This window comes from Aptenodytes forsteri, unplaced genomic scaffold (assembly GCF_000699145.1).
Source record: "Aptenodytes forsteri isolate BGI_AS27 unplaced genomic scaffold, ASM69914v1 Scaffold54, whole genome shotgun sequence".
Lineage (NCBI taxonomy): Eukaryota > Metazoa > Chordata > Aves > Sphenisciformes > Spheniscidae > Aptenodytes > Aptenodytes forsteri.
Window position 1 is genome coordinate 6,349,660 of NW_008796044.1, and position 21,138 is coordinate 6,370,797.

The window sequence follows — 21,138 nt, forward strand, 5'->3', positions numbered from 1 at the left end:
CATGATGAAGTGAATGAACTCACTGAATGACTGATAAAACAGACAACTTGCTTCACGAGGGTCGGGGAGTTTAATGACATGGATATTGAGCCGTCGCAGGCGGCTTGCAAGTGTAGAAGCGCTGTCTGTGAGGACCCAGGGAGACTTCATCCTTTGTGGCAACTCCGCTCTTTGTACCTTTTGTTCTCTGGGTCGCCGGTCCCTGCTCCGCATGGTTCACACCAGGGAAATCCGCAGGGTAAGAAACGTTCCTCCACAATAAAAGGAGAATAAGATATGTGACGGCACGTGTGTGGCTTTATTTTTCAGTCACTATATCTGAGGAGCCTAATCTTGTATACTCCTGCCTTAAACCTTTTCTATACAAAACACTGCTATTGATCCAAATAAAACAATGTAAAACCAATTGTATTTTAACTGGGCAGATCAGACATCCCCTAATCGGTTTTCATACCTTATAGCAATCCAGCCCAAGGTTATTCCTCACCGGTCTGGACTAAATCCACTTGCAGCACTCTGAAGTCAACCTCACTGTGACAATACAGAGGTTCCCACAGAAAATATTTCATATTCATTAATTTTTCTAAACACGCAGGTAACAAGTGTATGGTTAGTATGTATTGGAATAGTGAGATTCTGCAATAGTTAGAAACACTCTTGAAATTAATAAACGTATTTTTTTTAATCTACTTTTTACCCTGTATTTTTGCCTCCAAATCGTAACATCCATGAGAGTGAGTGGTCCATTTGCTCTTTCACCTTCTGTTGTCTCAGTTTTCTTCCATCCTATAATCACTTCAACAAAGATTATAATGCTACTGGCAAGAAGGCTTTGAATTTCAGTTTGAAGACTGTGTGAGCGACCAAATGGGAAAAGTTTTTATAATACTTGTAATAAAGAATGAGAGGCAAAATACAAAGAAACTCCAATATACTCTGCAACTGTGAGTCATCTGCTTCTCTTTTAAGCAAATTTAATTACTATAATAAAGAAATTCTTGGTAGTTTGACCATAACAAACGCAGTGTACATGCACGTTTTTTGTGAAGGTGCAAAGCCAAAAGAAGGCACAATCTCATCTTTATGGTTTTTACCTGGAGGGGAAAACTGGTGTCTCCTCTGAGTCATGTCCTAAAAAGGGGAGGAAGAGCTGGTGGTTTTCACATCTTAGAAAGCAAGACAAATCTAAGACGTGGAAGAAAATAATGATTAACTGGATTTGGTTACCAGTTGTATTGCTGCAATGGCAAGTCGTCTGCCTCGCTGTCACACTTGTTTGCATTTTTCAGTATACAAAAAAATCTGGTTTTATCACAGGCTGCATTGCACAATGGCTGTAAAATGCTATCAATATTGAATAGATAGTGCCCTAAGTTTGCTTTTTTTACTCTAAAATACAGGAAGGTCATGGTAACCATGAATTATAATCCATTGCTTCAGTTTCTACTTATTCTAGGTAGTTACTTTGTCCAGCAAAATTTCATAGTATCACCCTGGCTTTGAGCACCAAGTTCTTCAGTGGGCAGTAAGTGTTTGCATAGGTGTTTGTATAGGTAGGTACTTTGGTTTGCTGTCTGCTAGTTTGTTTGCTAAATGATGTGTAATTTCCCTTTAACTCTGCTGGTAGAGTCCAGCGCAAGCTCAAAAAAGTTGGTATCTGATTTTTCTGTGAGTTTTTAGCATCTTTTCATGGTATGCTGTTTTCTGAAAAGCAAAAGTAGTACACCCAGTAAGAATTCAGGCAGGCAAGGAGGTTAATTGTTTTCTTTTTTAAACCATCGTCAATTCTTTACTCCTGTTAACTGGATTTTTTCTACCATAGGTCTCAACAAATGGCAGCATTTTACATCAGACTGACGAGTCCTGCTGCTCCCTTACAGTGTCTGACAGACCACTGTGGATTCAGACTGGGGGCACTGAAGTTATCAGTGAAATTGGCAGGTCTGTCTGGTTTAAGCCCTGCCTTAAGTGAAGGGTGCACTATGCTATCAACTAATCATATGCAAAGCAGGTTAGGACAGAGGTAATGAGCAATCTGTTATTTTATTTCCCTCTTCTGTTTGAACACTTCAGATACAGCTGTTGTCCCTGAGCTAACCTGATGTCAGGATTGATACATATTTTATTCGAAAGATCCACGCTAAGTTTCTCTTTAGGCTTGCTTCTTGAAGTTTGTGTTACATGATCAGATTAAATAACTTGACAGGTATAATGTAAAGGTAAAAAACCCCCTAAAAATAAAGATTTTCGTCTCCTAAACCAGCAATCCTCGAACATTTTTGCTACGTGGATCACGCCTTAGTAGGATCTGCCTTGTGGGCAGTTCATCTGCTGCTTGCGATTGTGGGCACGGCTTCCTGCCTTTGCTGATGTGTAAAAGTAAAATCAGGAAAGAATTTAGTAACAGTTTAGTCTTTTTAAAGAAGTTCAGTACCTAAAACAAGGAAAAGAATTGAAAACGTGAGCAGGAAGATCTCAGTGAGAAACTCGCAGATGACATACGGACCAGAGTTAGGGAGCCACTCTTCTAGGAAAATGAAGTTTGTTTTCTTGGTTCTTCCCCCCCCCCCCTTTTCAAAGCCCTGATCTGGGGGAGTAACGCTTAACGGGCATGCTTAACTTCTGGTGCGTGCCTAAGTCTGTCAGGAAATTTAAAGCACGTGTTTAAAGCCAAGCAGATACTGAACATTATTGGGAACTCTAGCCCAAATATGTATTTACTACTTAGATCTGTCAGGGATGTATGCATGTCTCTTGTACCTTTTTTTGCCATGGACAGGAAATAGGGCAGTGAGGAGAACATACAGTTGCTGGTTCCCCCCCCCCCCCCCTTTTCAAAGCCCTGATCTGGGGGAGTAACGCTTAACGGGCATGCTTAACTTCTGGTGCGTGCCTAAGTCTGTCAGGAAATTTAAAGCACGTGTTTAAAGCCAAGCAGATACTGAACATTATTGGGAACTCTAGCCCAAATATGTATTTACTACTTAGATCTGTCAGGGATGTATGCATGTCTCTTGTACCTTTTTTTGCCATGGACAGGAAATAGGGCAGTGAGGAGAACATACAGTTGCTGTAAAGGGAGCTAGATTTACATGGAGAAGTCATGATTCTTACTTTATTAACATTAAAAAGTTTGATCCAGTACTATATCGTTGCATTAGGTCTGGGATTAGATATTCGATATGCATTGGTTTCAGTTTTTATAAACTGAGATTTGCTGCTGGTAAAACAGAAGACTGGACTATAATAGAGAATAAGACTAGTAATGTTTCTGGAGTCACTAGGGATGGCGTGTAAACGTCAGTGGGAGAAGCGAAGCTCCTGGTGTTCGCTAAGGGCGTTCTGGAATCTCTCAACGGTAAGAATCGAAGAGCAAAAGGAAGCTGTAGGAACTGACTTGGGCAGGAACACGAGTGCCAGGTTTGTAACAAACAGCCTTTGCCAAATATTGATTCTGAAAATCGCTGCAACTGCATGGGTTGCTAAGTTGGTAGATGGGGTGTGAAAAGTAAAACTGCCTGCCATCAGGATGAGGGAACACCCGGGTTAAAGTGAACTGGTCGTTTCCTTACACCTAGTCGTAGTTGTATGCATGCTCATATAACTGAACCGCATTCTTGTCTCGTTTATTCCTTTGTAGATCACAGAAGTTTGCTGGCTAGTAATAGTGTCACTGAGGCTTGGATTTGGAAGTGCGGGTGTTTGGACACACTGGCTGAACTGTCATCCAACTTTTTACGGGCTTTTTGATATTTCTGAGTAGAGTCTGGTTCTCTGACATACTATAAAAGCTTCTTTTTGCAAGACTTCATGGATACATGATGCTAATGTAGTATTAATCTTATTTTGGAGAATTTCTTATTGGTCGTATGCTTTAATACCCAATATTGGTTGTTTTGCAGCCTGGAATACTGTGGTGTTTAGTTACCTGCACCAACAGTAAGTACTATTGAATACAGCGGAACTTTGTCTAGCATCCTTCTCTTTGTAGAGGCTCTGCAGGTTTATCTCGTGCATCTTGGAGTGGACCGTAGCTAAAATAGGTTTAATTATATATCAATCCTGAGTATCATACCCCAATGAGGACCTATTGGGTATTGGAATGAATGCCTGCTAGTCTACTGTCAGCATATAGCAGCTCAGTGCGTCTTTGCCTGGATCTGTTAAATTTCATAATTAGTCCTCATTGCTTCTGTTTCAACTTTCCCAAAATTTCATTCCTATTTTAATTCTACTGCATTGTATAGGATATAAAAAGAATTATTTTTCTGTGTTTTATGTTGTCCTTTTGTGGCACAGTGAGCAACCGGGCAATTGAGAAACTCCATAGTTATCCCCTTTGTCTTCCCTGCCTCCTCTTGTGGCAGGACCGTTTTCACAAATTCCTCTCTCCTAGTTCTCATTTTTTTTATATTTCTTTTCAATACTATTCAGAAGAGTTGTCTGTTCAGAAAGAACTTTAGAATTTTCCTGCCCATGCTATGAGTCTCTTTTTTTAAATTCAGTTGTGTTATTCACAATGCTGTTGTCAGTACTGGAAAATGTGTATATACCTCTCAAATAATCCTAGCAGTCAAAAGCTCAACGGAATGGTAAAAGGAATCAACAAGACTGGCCTGGTCCTGTTGGAACCTTTTTTGTTCTCCTGTGTGTTTTTTGAGCAAAGGGGTTGGAGCAGATGATCTCCAGAGGTCTCCTCCAACTCAGGTTATTCTAGAGCAATGTTTTCTCCACGCTCCGCAAGAGGCAGGGCAGTGCAGGCTGCACAGATGCTGCACTACCCTAAATGGTTACTGACTGGTGGTGGTCTCATGCAGCAGTTATTACTTGGACCGCTTCTATCTGCTTTATCATCATTTTATTCCAGTTCTGTGGAGCAAATGGGAAAACATAAGCACTAACGGAAAAGAAACACCATTAGCAGCTTCATACTGCAGTGCTCCCGTGCACGTCAGTGCAGGCTGCACTGATGCTGCACTACCCTAAATGGTTACTGACTGGTGGTGGTCTCATGCAGCAGTTATTACTTGGACCGCTTCTATCTGCTTTATCATCATTTTATTCCAGTTCTGTGGAGCAAATGGGAAAACATAAGCACTAACGGAAAAGAAACACCATTAGCAGCTTCATACTGCAGTGCTCCCGTGCACGCTTAGGTCTTGCATTTGGAATGGCATTAGAGTGTCAGATTTAGCTTTGTATTGTGAACTACCCATCATCGTGTAGACTTTGTGTATCAATGTCCCTCCTTCGTTAGCTATCTTTAAACGTCTTTAAAAATTGAAATTCTCTCTGGATGCTGAAACGGGGTGAGATATAGCATAGATTGCTACGGTAGCTTCTCTTAAAACTCCAGTCAACTGAGGAGTTTGTTCACTTGTGTATGTCTTGTGATAATGTAAATAATTTTTTTTGTCTTCTGCACACAATGCACAAAGCAGGTGAACTGGTAACTTTTCTGGCCACCTCAGATTTTGCTTACCTACTTTTGCAATATCTACTGGAAGACATTTAACCATTTTCCCTTTCTCTCCCCTTTTCAGCTCAGAGACACTAGTCAACTGCTGTTTTTATGGAACCTCACTACACTGCCACGAAGAGCACCAGCTCATCAGGACTGAAAGAAATCTGAGACTGAATTGTCCTATTTTTCCTCTGATATCTTCACCAAGTAGTAAACGTTTTTTGGAGGGGAAAGGGGGTAAATATGTTAAAGCTCCCCCTCGCACCCTGTTAGGGCATCTGTACCTAATGTACATTTTCTTTAAAATTTAAAAAGATGTTAGGAAATATTTTATAAAACTTTTTTGCAATAAATGACGCATGAAATTATTAAAGACTATATGACACTTACATGCAAGGAACCACTTGAATTATTAGTATGAAGAATCACTGCAAATAACTGGGGTTTTTCGTAATGTGACAGTCACGTTTGTATGTTTTGATAGGTGCCAGTGATGGAGCCAATTGCCTGGGAAGTTGACTGTAACTTTTGAACTTTTATTTTAATTCTTAACTTTAGCATTGCGATTTTCCATTCTATGAGGCTTAGTTAGTATTTAGTGCAGGTGTTAGCAGAGCTGTGATCTGTGATCAAAAGCATGTCCAAAACCAATTGTATTGTAAAATATGAACAGTCCTGCTATATGAGACCAATATTTCCCATAGGGATGATGGAAAGGACAGTGACCGCAAACTCCATGTCTCCCTGTATTATGGGAAAGCTCCTTCTGTGTGAATATGGTTGCATTTTATTTATGCTATTGTAACACTTAGGGAATTGAGGATTGTGGAATAACGTTAAGAAGGGCTACAACGCAGAGAGCAGCGTTTTGCTTATAATACTATAACAAGATGGGAATCATGAACGGAGAGTGATTAAATGGAATGGCATTTCTATTTCAAATCATGGGTTAATTTTTCCTTTTGACATAAATATCTTTCAGATAGGTAACTAGTAGAGCAAAGGTTTTATTAGTGTTTCTGATGGTTGTTGATCTGAGTCGCATTGACTTCTTTGAATAGCTGTAAATCAAAAAGAGAAACCCGGTGGGTTTTATCCATTTTATTCCCCTCCCCCGAAGGTGTTTGGTAAGACTTATTTCGGTGGAACTTGTGAATGCTGGACACGCTGCTGAAATATTGAGTTATTAAATATTAATTTATTTGTCACTAATTATTTGACATTGTGTGCACACTTTCTCAGCAGTATCATTTCTTACAAAGTTCTTAGCAGGGGATTTATTATATAACCTGGGAAAATAAATATTTGTTTTGAAGAAATGAAAATGTGCACATAATCTATTAAAAGTCAAATTTTTGTTTCTATAGAAGTGAAAAGACTTGTAGTAAACTCTTTTCCTCCTTACTAATATCCTGAATCGATTGGAGAAAATAGAGTGTCTTTGTCTAGATCATTTAAAAACAGGTACCTTTCTGAGAGGCATCTGTATCGGCTCGAAGGCAGTTTCACAGCCTTCGCGTATGGAGCCTGAATTGATCACGTAGAATTTGAAGTTAGGACAACTCTATCGTTTGGCTTTGATATTGGCACCAGGTTTATACTTGTTAAACAATCGGAGGGGGGGGAAGTGAGAGGCTGGGACAGGCATCCAAATCCAGGATAGGCGTATCAGCAGTACACACGTGCTGAGGCGGTTCATGCTTCATGTTGGTTCAGTTTCTATTTTTCAGAGGTAAACTCTGAGTATAAAGCCAGAAATTGAATACTTACTGCCTACTTCTTAAAAAATAGCTGTATAATGCTTTACAGTAGGTTCAAATTGTACCATTTTTCATAATAAACTACAATTTTTTTTAAATTTGAGATTAATGTTTCTTCCACAGTGCTTTTCCTTTTCACCAGTTGAAGAGGATCAGCAATCTGGTCCTGTTCGTGGCCTGAGATTTGACTACAAATTAGAAAAATCAAGACAGCCCATTTGAGGAAAGGGGAAGCGATTTGATGTCGTGTATGTGCTAGCCTTTCACCTCCGGAGACCAAACCCCGATTGTATTGACAATGAATGAGGGTCTTGGCCTAATAAATTACATTTTTATCCACACACACGAAAAAAAAACCCAAACAAAAAAGAAGCCACCAAACAACATGGTACAAAACAGTTTCTGCTCAGGAAGAAGGCCCAGGACTGTAATAGCAGGGTTATTGCACATTGGATTGAAAACTGATTGATGTTGTAAGTAAAAGCCAGTAGTGCCTGCCTGTGTGACATCTGACTCTTAACCAGTGCTCTTATTTCCTCACCTTTGTGAGCACTTGTGCACAGCAGCTGAAATATAAAAAATACACTTAAGAGAGATGCAGGTCTCTGCATTGGAGAATATGGGTATATAAGCAAATAGCATAAAAATAGACAAGGTAGCTAACTGTATTTGCGTTTGTTTTCACAGAAAGTATTGCAGCCATTTTGTTTGAAACCAGATTTTCATTTTGAAATGAAATTGTCAGGGATATTCTAATGATAGAGAATTACAGTAATGTATTGCTTTTCACTTTTTTGCTTTAGTTGCTTAATATTTAAGCTTTGCTCCGTGCTACCTTCTTGTCTGTATATTGAATGGTCTCTATGCCTCTTTCATTTTGTAGACTTGAATGAGGAAAATATGATTCACCCTTTAAGGCTTGCTGAGAAGTAAATGATAAAGAATGTTGTGTAACATTTATTCAAATAAAGCCTTGATTTTTTTCAGTGCTCTTTTAAAGGGAAATAATGTTGAATAATGTTTTGATGTCATAACTTCCTTGTTTTATCAGTCCTTGACCCAAAAGCCTTTGATTTATGTTTGGTTTTTTTCTGAATTAAACAAAAGATTAAACTGAGGTTACTAGTCCACTGCTGGAAGTCTGTCACCTGGCCAAGTCTCTATCCATCCTTACCTTTCACCACAGTGGCTAAAAGATACCAAGTCATGCTCAACCAGCCGGATGCTTCCCGCAAGCAATGGGAAAAAACTTTTCTGTTTCTTGTGTAACTAGCAAGAAAAGATTACGTGTACGTTGTAGAGACAGGTACAAAGAAGCCCTGATGGCTCTGTTCCATGGCTGTGACTGAGACGCGCTAAGTCCCAGTTAAAAGGAGGAAGGTGGATGTCATGGGAAGAGGTTGCTGAACCTTGCAGATGTGACTCCAGCGCAGTCGGTGAGTGCCGAGCGAGCTGCGGAGCTGGGGGCGAGCTCAGGGCTCCCCCAGCTCTGCTGGGCAGAGCAAATGTCACTGCGTGCAGCCGAGGTCCATGCTGTCGCAGCAGCAGCAAGGCACAGAGCAGCTGAAACGCGGAAAAATTGCTGGGCCTTTGAATGCCTGCGTGCTGCCTGCTGATCTTTTCTTTGGCTGGTTTTTACTGCAATACTAACAGTTTCAGGCAAGTCTGTCCGTTGCAGGTAAGTGTAATTGGGTATTTCTCCATTTAGGGAAGAAATGCCTTGCACTGAGTTGTTTTATCTTGCCATGGTGCCCTGTAGGAGGGGGAGCAAGTTGTGCCCTAACAGCTAACTCCTGTACCGGAGCTCTCCATCGCCGGCACTGCGGTCAAAGGAGGGCCACGTCGGCAAATGTTTCTTCAAATGGCAGAATCTGTAGAGTTGCACTCTCCCATTGAATAGAAGGTAGCATTTATATAGATTTTTTCAACTTGCATTTTTATTACTGTAAAGAAAATATATCCTAATTTTAGTTGAGCTCCTAGGTTAAACAAAAAATAAGCTGCTCAGATAAATTTGATTTCTAGGAAGTTCTTATCTCAAGGGAGCATTAATTTTTTCATGGCGCACGGTATGCCAGGAACTAGTGGGTGATACAGAGGTGCTAACCCTTTTGTAAGAAGTAAGGTGTTTTGTTGCAGTGACCTGTTGTCGGTAGCCAGAAGTCTTTCCCAAAAATTGAATTAGCTTCTGGAGTGAAGTGATCACGTGCGTGTACGCTGTCTGTAGCGACTGTTGTCTTGGCCCTGGGCTTCTATGATGCTTTTGAAACCAGTTGGTGCCTCCTGTAACTGCGAGCGCACGTCCACATCTGTCTGTTGCTTGGAGCAGAGCTCCAGCATATGTGTTTTTCTTTTCCTTCGTGGGGTTGTTTCTTATTCTGTGCCGATTACAGGAACTCCCATCCTCTTTCTCTCATTATTCATTCATTCTTGCAGCAGTTCCTCTTGAATTGGTTATCCTCATTAGGCTGTGGTGGAGAGGGGAAATCCTGCTGAAATGTAATTGCTCACTAATGGCTTTTCCTTTGTGACATTGTGTTGGTAGCGTCTCGCTGTGGGAGTCTGCTGGATTTGCTGCGTGACTGTGAAGCCCACAAGAGAGGTTAGCCAGACAGATTTCAGAGTTCTGCAATTACTCCATTGATTAATCTTCACTCCAGTAGTTCGGTGACAAAAGTATAAAAGTAACCCAACCTTCAGCGATGAAGCCAGTCCTACACAATGCCGCTCAGCAATAGTGTTTACTGCTGCCCTGAAGCATCAAAAGGGTGATACTTAATGAGGGCAAAAGTGCACGGAGCAGCTGCTCAGTGCAGCTCCTGGCGCAGGAAGGTTTTGTGATAGCTTGCCAGCTAGAATGTGAGGGATCGGTACAGAGGAATAAGATTTCTTTTAGGGTGAGACCAATGAGCAGATTTCTTAAGGAAATCGGGTAGATCAGAGACAGAGAGATGATGTAGTAAATTTAGGCACTGTCACGTACTCGTTATTTTTAAGCATTATGTGGTGAGGAGCGCAGTGGGAGGATGCAAGCAGTCGCCCGCCTGAAGCCTCATCTGCGGCTGAGGAAATCACGCAAGGGATACTCTCGCATTACCTTTGTGCTCCCTGGGCTGATCTCCCCAACTGACAGCATCCTCCAAGGCTGCTAAGAGTGTAAGGGGCTGCTGAGATTTGCATGGTGAAGTCCTTTTCATGTTTTTGCGCTTTCTGGGAAGTTGGGGATGCCACCAGGCTGGAACGATTCTCTGACATGTGAGGTGTGGTTGTGCATTGCCAGGAGCACCCACAGCGCAGCAGAGAACCTGAGCCGTTTTGAAAAGCAGCTCATCCCTCTGCTGAATCAAAGGTAAAGCAATGCTCAAATTGCCAAATGCTAACGAGCGCGCAAAGAGACTGGCAGCAGCACGACGCAGCAGTACCAGCAGGCCTCTAAGCAACTGCCGGGGCAGAAACAAGCCAATGTGCATATGGCCTTGATATCAACTGCCGCTCGCTGTCGTCATTTTTTTTCTCTTGCTCACTTGTCCTTGCTCAAGTCTTCGTAGGTGGATTGTTGTTCTCCCTCTTCGTGCAGGGAGGGCGAGTGGAGTCAGGGCTTTCCAAAGGCAGTGCGCGGCGAGCTTCAGTGTGTGCTGGGTGGCAGTAGGAGAAGGATCACGTTGTTTGCTGGTTCGTACAGTGCTGGCAGCTGGTTTTTATTCGCATTCTGTAGCCTGTTTTTATGATTCTTCTGCTTTTCCCTTGAGTGTTTCTGTGGTCTTTGTTTTTACTCCCCTGCTGGGTTTGGAGCACAAGCCGTGGGCGCTCTGCGCTGGGCAGGCTGGACACCCTTGCGGAAGTTTTTGGGGTGTTCTGAATTTGGGGTAAATTTTCAAAGCCCAGGAGGGGTAGTTCTAATTTTGAAATCCAGATTTTCAGCTAAGAGCTCTGCATCTTAAGAGCTTAGGGACTGGAATTACCAAATGTGGTTGTCTTGGTCATTAAATATTAAACTGAGGCTGTGCCTGCTGGAGGGCTCATTCAAACATTGAAGCACTCTGAGCCATCAGAGGAAGGGGCTGGGGGCTCCAGAGTGTAAAAGGATGAATACTGGACTATGCTAAATATAAGATCCCAGAAATACTAATACTGCACAGATAGATACGCGTAATCCTCTCATGATTCACTCAGTTTGCTCTGTTTGCCTTTAGAAAGACAACATTGCGAATGAGCAGTGAGAATGGGCTGGGGTAGCCGTACGTCATACACCTTTTCATTAATATTGCAAAATCATATCAGAAGCCATCGGCCACATCTTGGCTTAGTAAACTTGATGCTGGCTGCAAGTACCACGGCCTCAGCTGTATTTGAGCTTGGAGCAGGGACACACAAGTACATTGGGGCACAGAGAGAACTGTCGCTTCAAGGGCAGGTTGGGGGCCGTAGCCGTAGGCAGTAAATCCATCAGCTTCCAGCCTCCTCCCTTCCCAAAGTTTCCAAACACTACAATTCTTCCTTCCTCAGGTAGAAAAGTGCCCCACAATGGAGGCCGCAGCCAAACGAGCTAATGGAAATGTGTCAGTCTTCACCGAGATAAAGAAAGATGCACTTGTCAGAAGCTGTGCTCAAATGCAATTAGGCAAGCAGAGCCCACAGCCCCGCTGCCTCTCCAGGGGCCCGTTTTATCGCTTGGCACTCGCCAGCACCACTCCAGGAATACATTTAGGAAGCTATTCCAGCAGCCAGGCACAAAGCTACCATCTAGTCTAGATAATACCATTTCCCCCGCTCTTCCTGACATCCCACTTCACCGATGCGTCAGTCTGCGGGGAGGGTGTTGCTCAGGAGCACCTCCCGCGCCGCTGCGCTCGGGGCTGTACCGGGGACAGGCTTCATTTCACATGCCAGAGTTAGAAACTGAAAAGAAAAAACCCAGCCAACAATGCATGTTTATCCCAGATGAACGGGCACGACTAATGCCTGAGCACTTGAAGTCTTATTTACTGTGGCTGGTGGAGGGTCAGGTTCTTGGTCAGCAGCCGCGGGGGGACCCACACTTTTGCACCCAGAGACCAGCGCCCGCCCAGTCACTGCAGGGTGCTGACGGATGCGGTGCAGGCAGTACTGGAGCCAGGACCAGACTGTCGGTCTCAGTCAGGCTAGGAAAGGCAAACCTGTATCTGCTGCGTCCGCTTAAGGAATACTGGCTTTGTACACCACCTTCTCGGGAACCGGTGGATGAGAAACCGGCTGGTACGGGGTCTCCAGGCTGGAGTCGTAGCTGCAGATGGTGAAGTTTCCAACTGGGGGGATTAACACTGAACATGCAGAATCAGAAAAATGTGGTTAATAGTTTTCAGTTGTTTTAGGATCTTTAATCTATAAAGGACTTTGCTTTGTCAGGGTAGGCTGTAATGACTCTGGCTTAATGCCACAGCAGCCGAGAGCCTGACAATTTACTGTGCCTCGGCAGACAAACGGGCTGACCAGAGCCTCTGCCGATAAAAGATACTCCCCAGCAATTACATCCTTTCGAGCAGGAGGCTGCACATTTAAAAAAAATTAAGCTAAGCTGCTGAACAAGAAAATGCTGGGATTCTTCCAAACGGGGAAAGCTTGTGAATGAGCAACGTATTAATGCTGCACATTAGATGTGCCCCTAAACATCTTTACCTACTGTTAAAAAGAGGTGGCACTTTGATATAATTGCTTCTTGGCTGCAGCAGCCGGCAACAGAGCTTGGCTGTTGCAATAATCCCTTGGGAATAACACAGCTAATTAAAGCCTAGGAACTGGTGACCAGCAGCTTCTCCTTTCTCTCTGGCTGTGTCTGTGCTAATCAGAGGTAAGTAGATCTCAAGGAAGTTTTGTGCTGAAATGTGCTAATTGGGGAAGGAAGGATTCGGCTTCAAAGCTTGGTGCTTTATCAAATCCTAAATATCCCAATGCGATGAGTTGAGAGAGATTCCAGATCCCTGCTTAATAGCACTGTGCTATTAAACACTGTGCTTACAGTCATGGGCATGGCATATGTCAGTCCCACGGCCTCTTTTCCGAGTATTGCCTCCTGCTGCCTCGCTTAGGGCTGGTGTTTTGGGAGACAGATCTTATGATGTGAATGGAGAGCTGCTTTTTTTTTTTTTTTTCTTTTAAGAGATGCTAAATCCCCCAAATCTTTGGTGAGGTTGACGGAACTACAGGTGTTCTCCTCCTGCGAAGGCCAGGCCTTGGGACTCTCGCAGTCAGAATCCAGAATTAGCTGGAAAAACCTGCTTTCGCCCAAGCAGCCTTTCCCAGAAGCACCGCGCTCCTGGGGGTTTGGCAGAGCCCATGCGGGTCAGGGCACCGATGTTTTATGCCCCTTGAGGGTTTTCTTTTAAGATGCTAAATCCCCCAAATCTTTGGTGAGGTTGACGGAACTACAGGTGTTCAGCTCCTGCGAAGGCCAGGCCTTGGGACTCTCGCAGTCAGAATCCAGAATTAGCTGGAAAAACCTGCTTTCGCCCAAGCAGCCTTTCCCAGAAGCACCGCGCTCCTGGGGGTTTGGCAGAGCCCATGCGGGTCAGGGCACCGATGTTTTATGCCCCTTGAGGGTGCTCTGCAAGCCGAGCTCATCTCGTAGACCTGGTTTTATTCTTTTCCTAGGGGAAATTGATGGACTTTGCTGGTTACTCCTGATTTGCAATGGGTTGGGCTGTCCTGTGTTTTATAGCACCTGCCTCAGAGCTGGGCACTCTGGTAATCCCAGTTAAGGGCAGGCAGCTGTGCCTGCCTCAGACACGGTGCAGCCGAGCTGCCTGCTGCTTTGCCACTGAGGGCAGCGGCTGCGGTCTGACAGTCACAAGTGGACTACAGTGGTATTTCATTGCTCAACGGAGCCAGGTTAATTTGCTAGCAGAGGCGCTGGTCCTAGAGGAGACCTGGGAGAAGGGGGAGGAGAAGCGAGAGGCGAGCTCGGACCTGCTGCCCGGGATGCTCAGTGGTGGCAGCGGAGCAGCAGGGTGCACAGCCAGCACGGCCCTTGCGGGTCGGCAGCCGCAGGTGAGGGAGCCTACCTGAGTTTGTGGTTTATGCTGGGGGTTGAGGGGAGGCGAGAGCACGCAGAGGTGGTCAGCAGCGTGGCTGTGCCACGTATGCGGCGGAAAGGGACAGATCTGGCGCATCTCCTCATTGAGGAGCCAAAAGGCAAGAGCAGGCGGGAAGGAGCAAGGTGGTGGTAGAAAGGGGGGATGGGGCTTTGCACGCTGCCAGGGGCAGAAAGAGCCAAAAGCAAAAGGGCGCCCACTGCGCGGTAACGGAAACAACCCTGGTTTTGTTCCTCTGTCGACTTGGTCGTGATGCTGCATTGGGTTTTCTCATGAGGGTGCGTGGCAAGATATGGCAGGGCGAGTGTTTGGGGGAGAGACCTTCTCGGGGCATCCCACCTCCCGCTGCAGCAAAGTGACGTCAAATAAAAGCAAATGGGATTTTAACAAGGTTTGTGGAGTCCTTCTCTGTAGCTGGGCGGATAGCTGCACTTTGCTGAGGAGACAGTAAGACAAGGCTTTCCCTGGGGATAAGTGAGTGTTTGCTTTCTCAGGAACCCACATATGCACCTTAGAGCTTTGTGAAGTGTCAGTTTTGGAAGCCCTGTGGGTCAGCCACCACCGAGCACGGTGGTGCAAGACTGGGTGGGTTACAGACACCCAGCAAGGGTCTGCTGCTGGGAATAACCACAGGAAGGAGAACAGATTGAATTACCGAGTATGGGACACTACAGGGACCCTGTAAAGTTATTCATAAAACCTCAGCGATTCTTCTGATCCCTTGAATAAATGAAGACAGACGCTGGAAATGGCTGTACTTCACTGCACATCTTGGGTTTATGGCATGGAGAGCTCCATGGTGGGGAAGGTCATCTTGACTGGGCTGAGTCCAGCGTGCAAGCCCTGCTGGGGCAGCTCACCTGCTGGATTTTTAGTAATTTAGGTTTTGTGCTAACTCAAACACCCACTCTGAACTGTCTCTGTGTCCAGGTCTGACTCAGGAGGTGGAGCTGGCTTGAGTGGCAGCAGAGAAGTGGAGGGTGAAGATGGCTCTCTTGGGTATCCTGCTCCCATCACACATGAAGAGGAAGAGGTAGAGGTAACAAAAGTGATATAATCTGAAATTTAGCGTTGTAAATAACCGGTACTGAATTATCAGCGAGCGCATAGAGGTTTCTAGTTCCTCATTCCTACTCCTAGTACTCCTGTACAATAAGAACGTTTGCACAGTCTCACAATTGAGAAAAAATAATGATACAAGCTTTAGAATACGGTAATGCAACGGAATGACTTAAATGACTGGACTGGCAATTACTGGGTATTACCTATTCAGGAAGGGTCGAGTAAGTGGAGGAAGAAGCAGCAGCAATTTTACATACTCTATAGACTAAAACGGCTACCGAGCACGTATCAATGAGCGTGATGATAAAGCTCAGGAAACAGGACTAATGGGCCCACCAGAAAACAGATGAGCTACTTTTTAAGCTCATCATTGTGATGAAAAGATAAACTGCTGGAGCCTGCTTATCCTGGAGCCCAGGATAAACTGGGCACTCTGCGCTTCCTGAAATTATTTCTAGAAGGGCTTTCCAATATGAGATCCTGGATATGTTACTTGGAGCCGTATTATAATGTCTAGAGACAAAAATCAGTGTCCTGGAAGTTGGTGGTTACAGAGAGTCTGGAGTTACCCACAGATCTATGCACATCTACCCACATATAAATGTACGTATTTTCCGTTTCTACCCCTCCTTTAAAAAAACTAAAACTAGAAGGAAAAATTGGGTAAACTTGACTAGAAATAAGAAAATTAAAAACAAAATGTAAATTTTTAAGACGCTAGACAAAAGAAATATAATTTTTTAAAAAAACTACAAAATGAGGTAATCTTTGGTTATACAGCCAGGAGGTTCAACAGTGATATGAAGGCAGCGATTAAAAATAAAAAAAAAAAAGCATATGGGAAGACAAAATAGGTAGTTGCTATAAACTTGATGGAAGAGAATACAGTCTTGATAAGGAAAGCTTAAAAAAGACGTGACTAACAAAGATGACACAAGAGAAATTTTAATCTATTAGGACCAAAAGCAGTGCTCAAAATGCGGTGGGGGCCTGCTGCAGACCATAAAAGTACTGGTGTTGGGTATTTCTCAATTTAAAGCAAGTGGGATGGTGTATTTGCCATTCTGTTAGCACCCAGGCAGAACAGTAACAGGACTGAAAATAAGCCCAGATATGGGCTTAATGCTGGATACAGAGACAGGTCAGTGGAGCAACAGAGGGCAAAGATGAAGACGCGGGTAAATATAGGCCGGATAATCTGACATCAGGGATAGGAATCTGAAAACAGGATCAGAAATCCATTAATAAAGAATTAAAGGCAAACATGCAATTCAAATCCATCAAAAATAGACCTTGTCATTCAACCAGGCTTAGTAAGTCTAATTATAAAGACGCATCACCTGGCATGGCACTCTACAGTATACGCAATATTTACAGATAACAATCTACAGTATAAAATAAATGATGCACATGTGGATTAAGCTCTCAGACAGTTTGCCACTGTCCTTCAGACAGGGATGCTTCCTGCGAGATTCTGCTCAAATCACTGCTAGACCTCGTACTATCTGACGCTTTCATCAGTGACTGAGAAGCAAATCTAAAGTCACTCCTGAAAGCGCTGGTAAGCAACAGAGTGGTAGGAAAACACACAGAACAACATATATTGCTTAGCAAGCCAGGCCCGCCAAACAAAGTGGGACTTAATTTAGCATTTAGCTGCATTAACACAAGGAAGAAAACTTTGTCCACAGCTGCAGAAACAGGGGTGGTCTGTATCTCAGCTATCCCAGAAAAGGCTGAGGGGAGGTCTAAAACTTAGCACTTCTGTTGCCAAAAGGGTTGACAGTCTTTGAGGGCATAAACAAGGAAGAAGCGAGTAAGAACGTCGTACCTTCTGTACAGAGCAGAAGGGAGACAAATCTCAGTGTCAGTTCTGATGTCCCTTCCTAATGTCAAAAAAAGGAAGGTCCGAGACGGTATGGAAATCCTGGAGAAAGTTCTTCATCAGGGAGAGACTTAAAGCAGCTCTGTCTCTTCAGCTTATGGAGAAGACCAACAGCCCCCTTCATTACTGTGCGAACATGTTCAGGGAGAAAAGGCCAGGTACTAAAATGTTTTTTATTTTGCAGGCAGAGTAAGAAGGAGCAAAGGCTGGGAGCTGAGGACAGACAACTCAAAGTGGAAAAAAGGCACATGCTGGTTACAATGAGGTGAGTAACTATTGGAACAAATTAGCAAGGAACTTGTTGGTGTAAGAGCACTGATATTTAAAAGACTATGTTTCACAAAACATTTGTTTCCTGTTAGAGGCTGTAAGCCCAACACGCGTGACTCACACCACCCTGGCACTGCGGTGGAATTGTGGCCAGTTACACCAGGAGGAAGTACCAATTACCGTTCTGGGGGCAGCTGTGATGGAAAAAAAAATCCCTTAAAAATAAAAAGCAAAATAAATGCAATTGTTCAGAATTTGGACAATGCAAAAGGACTTCTTTCAGGCAATTAATTGGAATTTTACGTAGAGGTGAACTTGCTGTAATGGCAGGTAACGCATTTCAGAGGTTTCTGTTTTAGCCGGAGAGTGGCACTTGGAGTAGGTATGACCTAGAGATTTGAGTCCTCGGTAATGGTGTGCCCGATTTCCACTGACACTAACCCCCCTTTCACACAATGCAATTAAATTACAAACACAAGTGTGGAAAGCAAATCAGCTGCAATCCTTCAGCTTCATTTGTTCTTCCCTTCATTTTAAAACTATAGGTACTCATCAGGCGTCCAGCAGGGAAGTTGCACGCTTATTTGATGTTTTGTTTGCACAGCAGGTAGTAATTTCAAAAGTTTTGTTGTGCTTTTATTTTCCAGAGTAAGTTAACCAGCCTCCACCCAAGAAGGCATATGTGCAGCCCTCCAGCCCTTTAAAGATGTGAAGCAGCAACAGAATGGAAGGAAGAAAATTTGTCACTGAACTCACTTGTAAGACAAGTAGCAGGTTGCTAAAAGGCACTGCTTGTAACTTTGCACAACAGCCATACACTGGTAAATAACAGATGTACACACAGTGTGTAAAGATAGCAATTATTTGGTAATAACAAAGATATATAGAAAATTTAAAGTATCCATAGTAGCTTCAAAGCGGTTCCATTTACATATGTTCTAAGGGTGTACATATGTTGCAGCTGAGTGAAACCCAGGGCACAGACCTAAGCTGCTTCACATTGTGATGCAGGACTAGCGCTAACGTTGGTAAATGAGACAAAAGCCTAGAGGAACTCCTTTCCCCACCCTTCAGCCCGTGTGGAGTCAGCTACTGTAACTCAAGAGTCGGGGGACTGCCTGGCTCCAGGCGCAGACAGATTGTACTGCTTCCAGGGCCAGCCCCTTTTCCCACTCACGGGCAGCACGGAGCCTGCAACAGCAAGAACTGACATCTCTACCCGCCCCATGCTGAACTAGGAGCTCTAGGGAAGCGTGATTCAGACCTACCCGAGTGCCTCGGCCTGGGCACAAGCCGAGCTTGTGAGCTTCAGCCCAGCACTGCCTCTGCCCAGGGCTCCTCTGAAGCAGCTTGGACACCTTTGCTCCGTAGTGTTCCAGGTTTCAGGAAAGATTATTAACATTTATACTAGTCCCAACACTCTGCCCAACCCAATAAGCCTTCCCTGAATCTGAAGAGCTCAGTTCAGAAAGCAGAGTGGTTTTACAGCTAATTAGCCTACCTGGACCTGCACAGCCTCTTGGGTGTGAGCACACTTCTCTCCCCGCAGATGCCCTCGCACCCGCATTGCCCAGGTAAGCTCAGCCCTCTGCCTGGACACTGGAGTCCGACACACCCAGCCTCTGGCTGGAAACCCCGCTCCAGCCACTGCTACCCTGTGGCTGCTCGGAGGAGCAAAATCTTTCTTTACAACCTCCCATCCACACACCTACCCGTTTGCCCGAAGTTTATTAGTAAAGGAAATTCAGCCTTGCACATTAGAAACTTTACTCCAGTAAAGCTTGGCATAGTTACAGTTTCAGCACGTGGAAATCCTAGAAGTTGTTTGCTGTTATTTACTTAAGTGACATTTTAATTATGCAGAAGATGTTAAAGGCTCACTGTGAATTAGGGCTTCTCTCTTCTTTTGACAATGACATTTTAACTCCCATAGAGTTACGTAACACACACTCACTGCAGACTTGAGATAGTTTACAGACGGACAGGTAACCACAAAGTCAAAACTAAAAATGCAGCAGGACAGAGTTAAACAACAATCAAAAAACCCCTCCACAGCTGCAGCAACAAAATGAAAATAAAGCACCAAGAACAACTTAGCTTGAGAGACTATTCCTTTCAGGCATATCAGTGTAAAGACTGGAGCTCTATAATTTAAGTCCTTCAGTACACACAAAGAGACTTCCTGAAATAAATTTAAGATGACAACTAATAGCCAACAGACAGCCACCACTAATTATTTAATGAATCGTGTATTGAAATCTGCATGGAGACAACTGAAAAACCTGCCTCTGATGTAAACATTTCAGCATCAATAGACAAAACAGTAAGTAATAATTACAAAAGACACTCCTGCTCCAAAATCTGAATGAACTACTTCAACAGCACCTATATATATAGGTAGATAGATACTTCAAATTCTTCAAGGTCTAGTACACTATGAAGATCTTTCACAATCAACTTTAACATCACTTATTTGTTTGCCATTCTGGGTCTCTCTCTCTCTCTCTTTCTCTCTCTCTCTCTCTCTCTCAACACACACAGAGGCACAAAATTTCCTTCTTACCTTCAGAAAAATTAATAAAAAGTAAACAAACTGTGGTGTAAGAGTGGCCTGAGGTTAATTACTGATATTGCTACAAGCAAGAGAAAAAAAATCAAATGCTTCAAATTAATGTCTTGCAAGTATGTTGTTTGTGGGTGGCTATAAGCACTTTTAAAAACAATACCACCATGGGAAGGACTGAAATAAGGCAAGAACTTCACAAACCAAACCGCCAGAAATACCAAGCCTTTATTACAAAGAAAAATTATTCCACAGAAGAGGTTGGCTTGCTTCCATGCATGCTGTCAGTCATATCCACCTGCTGAGTGTGGAGAAGTGCGGCTGCTAGATTCATTAATTCTCCAAGACAGCATTAGGCTTAGTTCTTGGCTATAGGTGCGTGGGCATTTTGATTCAACTGAATTGCTGCTAGAATTTTGTTGCCAGCATTGAATGGACCAAAATAATGAACCTGACTGTTGGACAAGCCAAACACCACAAGGGAAGAAAAGAAAATGTAAAAAAAACACCCAAAAAACCCCAAACACACACTGGACACTGTTATCACTAAGAGAAGTCAAATGACTTGCTTTACATTGTAAATAATTTCACAAGCAGGGAAATGAATATGCTTGAGTCTTATCTTCACTTGGGGAGCGTGAAGAATGTTTGCTGAATCCTTTTATTGGTACGTGCAAGCACACGGTCACGAAGCCTGAAAGCCAGCAGAACTAGATTGAATTAATGTTATCTATTGTTGTTTGGATTTTGAACAAAATTGATGGAGTATGAACCGGTTGATGAATCCTGTTTTATCTGGAAATTTTCTGTTGACAGGCCAAAGGGGCGGAGAACCAAATTCCCAAGATCCTTCAGTTTGCCTACAATGAAAAGGAGAGATAACACGTTAAGTATTAAGCAGAGGGAAAACTCCCATTGAATTATGCCCAACTATGCAGGCCAGCTCTACTAATTTATCTACTAATTTAAGGTGAATGCTGTGAAAATCTCTGCAGTTTGTTGAATTATTTCGGCTCTTACATGAATGAAAAAAATCCCAATTGTGATGTAGTTACTGTCAACTTTGG

General features: G+C 43.5%; 1 protein-coding gene across 1 annotated transcript in view; it reads right to left on the reverse strand.

Annotated features, from left to right (window-relative positions):
• Positions 1-19,258: 19,258 nt before the first annotated feature.
• The window catches only part of TTC1 (tetratricopeptide repeat domain 1), a 33,938-nt gene continuing 32,058 nt past the window's right edge, over positions 19,259-21,138 (reverse strand). The window contains exon 7 of the mRNA XM_019473874.1: positions 19,259-20,931. Within this exon, the coding sequence (XP_019329419.1) occupies positions 20,798-20,931 (134 nt within the window). The 3' untranslated portion in view covers positions 19,259-20,797. The remainder of the gene's footprint in view (positions 20,932-21,138) is intronic.